Here is a 7,076-nt window from a genome sequence, read left to right as displayed (position 1 = left end):
CATTCATCCTATTGTATATCGTTTCGTTGTCATGGTTGCAGTCCCTTCCATGCATCATCAACCAACCAAAGGGTATACTTGCAAGCCTGCCTCTCGGTCATCAGCACACAGCCCCCCTCTCTCTCGGGGTCTAGAGCCCCCAGCCGCTCCATCTCTCCATGTCATCGTCTCTGCCTCCATCTCTGGCATCACTGTTTCTCTGGGTAGGGTCCCGCACTTCGCTCTGCCTTTACAAAATGTCTACCTTTACATTGCCAACCCTCACAGTCAGTCCTGATAACAGTTATTCACTATTGTACCACAAGAGACCTATACCCATCTCCTTTCATCAGCTCCGCCCAGACAGATTGGATACTGCTCAGTGGAGGTTTTACCTTCCTCTGCCCCCTATGGATCTAGGCTCCCTCTTGAAAGTTTGTAAGCCAGTCACTTCCTGCCTTTGTAGCCCCCCCATTTTGGGTAGCCAATGTCCAAGTTGCCCATCCCTGTCTACTCTGTTTATGGAGGGGGTGGGAATGATCCTCGTTGTAAAGATTTGTTCCCTCTTTTGAGCTACTGCATCCATATGTGTAGGTCAAGTTCATCAAATTGTTTCAGATCACTCTTTTTTTTCCTCTTCTAGTTGAGCTCTGATCATCCAGTCATTAAAGCCAGGACAAGTGGGTATTATCTACTTCACTCTCCACTCTAGTCCTCTGTGGCTTTGTCACTGACTCTGAGCCCAAGAGTCCCCAGGTCTTTCCACACTGCTGGCCACCAGATCTCCACCTGGGTTCACAGGAGTCTGTTGAATGTGGTAGGGCTTAGCTTGCATCTTCATTGCTGTTTTTTCCTCACTCGCCCTTATTGGTGATGAACGTGGTCACCAATCAGAGCACATGTGTGCTCCTGTATTCCCACTGAGTCTGAGTCTTAGTCTTAGACCGGGGGTTTCCCTGAGGGAACCCAACCACTTCCCTTGATGTCTCCTAGGCGAGCAACTTGCTTATTCTTGTAGTAATCAGTTGGGCTGCCGTTATTGTTTTGTATTGATAACTTTGTTTTGCTCTTAGGATACATTATCCTTCCTAACTTCAGCATACTCCTAAACCATGCTACAAATTGATAGCTGGTTGTATTTTTATTTTATTTTTCTTTGGTTGTTTGCTTTTATTGTTGTTAAGTATCACCAAGTAGATTCCAATTCAGCAACTCTGTGTAGGGTTTCTGAGAAGTGACTGGTGAGTTTAAATTTCCAACTTTGTAGTTAATAGTCCAGTGCTTATCATACAGTAGTATACCAGGATGCTAGTGGTATTTTAATAAACATTTTACTAGCCCTGCTTAGATCTGAAACTGGCTGCCCAGTATCAGTATAATCAGTCCTTTCTGACTTTATAATATGTTGGATATAGTAGTCCAAAACATTCCTCTCTGGATGAAGAGCAGAACGTAACTGCTAAGTGTTGCTGAGAAAAACGTCTATGTGGCAGCTGTGCTCTTAGGTATCTATCTGATTGATCTGTCAGCACATTCCCTTCAGAGGAAGATACAGGTTGGTGTTCATGTTCATCTCATGTCTGCATCTCTCAGCAAAGCCAGCCATTCATTGTAAAGCGTATTCATGCCAGAGAGATACAGGAAAATAAAATAGAACATCTAACCAGGTTATGAATCGAGCTGTTAATCTCGTGGTCAGCAGTTCGAAAATACCAGCTATTCCACGGGAGAGAGATGAGGCTTTCTGATCCCATAAAGATTTACAGTCTCAGAAACCCTCCACAGGGTCGCTATGAGTCAGAACCGATTCCACAGCCCATAACAACAACAACCTGGAGCCTTTGTTATCATCTCAGAGAATAAACCTAGTTGTTAAGACTCATTTTACTGGCCCTACTGCTTCATTAATATTTCCAAAAGAGTGCTATTTTTTGTTGTTGTTGGTTTTTTTTTTTAAGTTTTTATTGTGAATTGAGTGAAAGTTTACAGGGCAGATCATCAGTTTTACATTTAACAAATCATATACTTTGTTTCATTATAATGATTATAATCTGCTCTCCATGTACCGTCAGTTAGCAGTATTTCTCTCTATTCATTTTAGCTATTTTTTTGTTTTTTAAACACTCACGCATATATAATTTACACCACCAAATGGCACATTCTACAAGTGCCTCCTGGCTGCCAACTCTCATTCCCTTTCTTCAATGATTTCAGAGTCCTCAGCTGCTCCCTCTCTCCATGTCTCCATCTCTGCCTCCATCTCTGATGTTGCCTCTTCTCTGAATAAGGTCTCACATTCTGGCTTTGTGCTCTTCTCCCTTGATGATCCTAGGGTCCTCTGTTTCTGGACTGTTAGATTAACTACTCCCCAGTCTTTGTTACAAAACTTCTACTTTTACAATTGTGACAGTCGCAATTAATCATGATAACAATTACTCACTATTGAATCATAAGAATCTTATCCCCATTTCTTTTACCAGACCCACCTAGACAAGATAAAAACTATTCAGTGGGAACTCTATGTTCCCCCAACATACTCTGAAACTAAACTCCCTCTTGAAACTTTGTAAGCCAGTCACTTCGTGCCTTTATCACACCCATTTTAGGTAGCCAATATCTAAGTTGCCCATCCGTATCTATCCTGTATACAGAGGGGATACCATTGATACTTGATGTGAAGACTCCTTCCCTCTCTGTTGTTATTTAGAGCTACTACCTACCTCCATGCGTATAGGTCAAATCATCAAATTTTAGCAATTTACCCTCGTTTCCTTTATCAAAAATTGCTTTCTTTTTTATCTTCCTCTAGTCAGGTTCTAAGGAGCTCTGGCAGTGTAGTGGTTACAAATCAGGCTGCTAACCTCAGGATCAGCCGTTCAAAATTACCAGCTGATTTCAAAATGTATTACATGGCTACAGTGGTCAAAACAGCTTGGTACTGTTACAATGAAAGATATATTGATCAATGGAAGAGAATCAAGAATCCAGAAATTAACCCCGCCACATAACAGCCAACTGACTATTGACAGAGTACCTACCTACATGTATCTCATGGGGAGGTGATAGTCTTTTCAACAGATGGTGCTGGCAGAACTGGAAAGCAATATGCAAAAGACTGAAACAAGACTTCACCTCACACCTTATACAAAAGCCAACTCAGCATGGATTAAAGACCTAAATGTGAATCCCAGAATTATAAAGGTCATCAATAAAAAAATAGGGAGAAATGTAAGGGCACTGATTCAGGGACTACACAGACTACCAAACATTTTGAAAAACACACAAACAAAAGTAGACAAAATAGATGATTGGAACATACTAAAAATTAAAATTTTATGTGTATCAAAAAACTTCACCAGAAGAGTGAAAAGGGAACCTATAGAATGGGAAAAAATCTTTTGCAATGACACATCAGACAAGTGACTCATTTCTAAAATATATAGGAAACTACAACATCTTTACAAGAAAAAGACAAATAACCCAATTGAAAATGGGCACAGCACATGAACAGACACTTCACCAAGAAGGAGATCCTGGCAGCCAACAAACATGAGGAAATGTTCACGATCAGTAGTCATTGGTTGGTTGGTTGGTTATGTGCCCTGGAGTCGGTTCCAACTCATAGCAACCCTGTTCATTAAAGAGATGCAAATCAATACAACAAAGAGATATCTCACACCAGCAATAACAGCAAAGATCAAAAAAATTAGAGGACAATAATTGCTGGTGAGGACGTGGAGAGACTGGGATACTTCTTCATTGCTGGTGGGATTGCAAAATGGTCCACCCTCTCTGGAAAGCAATATGGTGCTTCCTCAGAAAGTTGGGAATAGAAATACCTTATGATCCAGCAATTCCTCTACTTGGTATTTACCCACAAGAAATACGAGCCATAACACGAGTAGATAACATACACCCAGTGTTCATAGCAGCACTATTTATAATAGCAAAAAGATGGAGATAGCCAAAGTGCCCATCAATGGAAGAATGGATAAACAAACTGTGGTACATACACACAATGGAATATTATGCTACCTAGAAGAATAACAAGGAAGCTGCAAGCCACTGCATAACATGGATGAAACTTAAGGACATTATGTTGAGTGAAATTAGCCATAAAAAGAAAAATACTGCACAGGACCACTACTGTAAAAGACTAAGAAAAAGAACCCATACTAAAGTGTGGGCAGATTTTTTGCTGGTTACTGGAATGTGGGTGGTGGGGTGAGGGGAGGGAGGGGAAGGTGGAGCACAGAGCAGGGAATAGGCACAAGATAGTTTGGGTGCTAGGGAGGTGGCCAACACAAGAAGGAGGAGGGGAATGGAAGAACAAAGCAGACAGGAAAACAATTAGACAGGTTTGCATGGGCTAAGTGGGACAGAGGTAAATAATGATGTATGTACAACCTTGGAACAACAGGGCTCTGGGATACAGGGATTGAGACATGATTGGAATGGGGAAAAAGGGGGAAATAATGGTAAGATACTTGGCTGTCTTTTGAATTTTGATTTCCCTGGCATACCATTATAAAATAGACACTTGAGGAGAGAAAGGAATAGCCAGAAATATCACCATAGAAAGCTTATAAGTCTGTCTTTTCCCTATAACTGATAGGAATACCTAAAATGGGACTACAACGTGCCCAGTGAAGGAGGCTTCCTGCTGAGCCTCTGCATTACAAAAGATCATAAGTGGAATCCTGAACTGCATCCAGAACCTTTAGAGGTGGGAAATTTCCACTTGAAAGAACAAACAGACCAGCCTGGATTGGCTAAAAGAACAGAAGATTCTTCTTCAAAGAAAGACCTACAGGAAAAATACAAAACAATATAGGCTGTCCAACTGATTACTACAAGAACAAGCAAGTTGCTCGCCCAGTAGTCATCAAGGCAAGTGGTAGAGTCTCCTCAAGGCAAACCCCCTTCCAAGACTAAGACTCAAGAGGAATGCACGTTGGTCACCGATAAGGGGAAGTGAGGGAAAAACCAATGAAGATGCAAGCTAAGCCCTACAATGTTCAATAGACTCTTGTGAACCCAAGTGAAGACCTTTTAGGTCATCAGTGTGGCAAGATCTGGGGACTCTTGGGTCCAGAGTCAGTGACATAGCCATAGAGGACTTGAGTGGAGAGTGACGCATCCAGCTGGTAAGAAGAGAGGGCATATGCATAAGAACACTCACACTTGCAGATAATAACCACTTGACCTGGCTTCAATGACTGGATGATCAGAGCTCAAGTATAAGAAGAAAGAAGAAGAAAAAAAGAGTAATCTGACACAGTTTGTTGAACTTGACTTATACCTATGGATGCAGTAGGTCAAAAGAGGGATTAAATATTTACAATGAGGATCATTCCCACCCCTTCTATACACAGAGTAGACAGGGATGGACAGCTTAGACATTAGCTATCCAAAATGGGGGGGTACAAAGGGCAAGAAGTGACTGGCTTACATGCTTTCAAGAGATAGCCTAGATCCAGAAGGTGTGGAGGAAGGTAGAATCTCCCCTGAATAGTATCCAATCTGTCTAGGTGGGGCTGATGAAAGGAGATGCTGATAGGTCTCTTGTGATACAGTAGTGAATAATCGTTATCAGGACTGATTGTGAGGGTTGGAAAGGTAAAGGTAAACATTTTGTAGCAATATGAGGGGAGTGATTGACTTTGCAGTTCAGGAGCGGAGGTCCCTGGGACCATCAATGGAAAAGAACAGAGAGTGGGACCTTACCCAGAGAAGCAATGATGCCAGAGATGGAGGCAACATCGATAAGGTGGAGAGATAGAGCAGCTGGGGACTTTAGACCCAGAGAGGGAGAGGGGCTGTGTGCTGACGACTGAGGGGCTGTCTTGCAGGGTATACTCTTTGGTTGGTTTATGATGCATGGAGGGTATTGTAACCATGGCAATGAAACTATATACGATAGGATGAATATAAAGCTAATATTCTCCCATGTAAACTGTAACATAATTCACAATACAACATTCTTTTAAAAAATCAAGAAAAATAAGTTAAAAATAAAACTGGTGGGAAAATTCTGTATATAGCATAAAATTAACTAACGCACATGACATCTTAAAATTTCAGGTAGAAAAATTCCTAAAATGGGTTAATGAACCGATGGATGAAGAAGAATCACCGAAGTCATTTTCTCACAACAATGTCCATGATACTTGCACAAGTAGTGATTCAGAAGATCAAGTGCCTGTTACCAAAAGTGACAACCCGTGTGAGACTAGTAATCCAGAACCTGACACCTGCCAAACTGTATCTTCAGCTGATACATTTGAAACACAAGAAAATGGATCAGATAGCGCAGTAGCAGCTGTGGTAGAAAAGCAGGACTGTGTTACTCAGGAGCAACTGGGCTCTCTTCAGGGAGAAAAGGAAGGTAAGGTGAAACATGCCTCAACTTGATCATGGATTTAGATAAATACATTGTTTCTTTGATGTTTTTGCCCCAGTTCTCACTTTTGAATCATCCGTACCTAATAAATCCCTGCTGTGTATTTTTCAGTTGTGAGAAGACATGTTTGATGTGCTAATAGCTATGTCCAGTATTCTGAACACTCTCCCTTGTTGGGTGAGGAAGTGGGATAAGGTGAAAGGTGAAGTGTGTGAGAAAGTGTATTTGAGGACCACTTTGTATGCCATAAGGAGCAGCCCTGGTGATGCCGTAGGTTAAGCATTGGGCTAATAACTTCAGGTTGAGCTGTTCATATCCACCAGCCACTCTATGAGAAAGCTGAGACTTTCTGCTCCTGTTATGATTTATAATCTCAAAAACCCACAGGAGTAGGTCTGCTCTGTCCTATAGGGCCACTGTGAGTCAGAATTGACTCAATGACTGGGTTTGTTTTTGTTTTGTTTTATATGCCATTCTTAGTGATCTCCGCTATGACCCTCTCTGTTCCATGGACTAATGGTGTCCACTCCCCTTAGATCTTTGGTACTGCCTGATTTTCATTTTGATAATTCTTTTTTATTTTTATTTTGTTATTTATTTATAACTGGTGGTGGTAATTTTGTTTTTTCATGGTACAGTAGCAAAAGTATTCATAGTAGTTAGTGTTCGTGAATAAGGAGCAGATGAACATTTT

At 41.3% G+C, this 7,076-nt stretch overlaps 1 protein-coding gene across 1 annotated transcript in view; it reads left to right on the top strand.

Moving 5' to 3' along the window:
* Window positions 1-7,076, top strand: part of TGS1 (trimethylguanosine synthase 1) — an 80,646-nt gene that overhangs the window by 40,303 nt on the left and 33,267 nt on the right. Inside the window, exon 8 of the mRNA XM_006871845.1 lies at window positions 6,064-6,367. Within this exon, the coding sequence (XP_006871907.1) occupies window positions 6,064-6,367 (304 nt within the window). The remainder of the gene's footprint in view (window positions 1-6,063; window positions 6,368-7,076) is intronic.

The sequence above is a fragment of the Chrysochloris asiatica genome, unplaced genomic scaffold (assembly GCF_000296735.1).
Source record: "Chrysochloris asiatica unplaced genomic scaffold, ChrAsi1.0 scaffold00176, whole genome shotgun sequence".
Taxonomy (NCBI): Eukaryota; Metazoa; Chordata; class Mammalia; order Afrosoricida; family Chrysochloridae; genus Chrysochloris; species Chrysochloris asiatica.
Note: the sequence above shows the minus strand (reverse complement) of the source record. Positions and strands in the feature narration are given on the sequence as shown.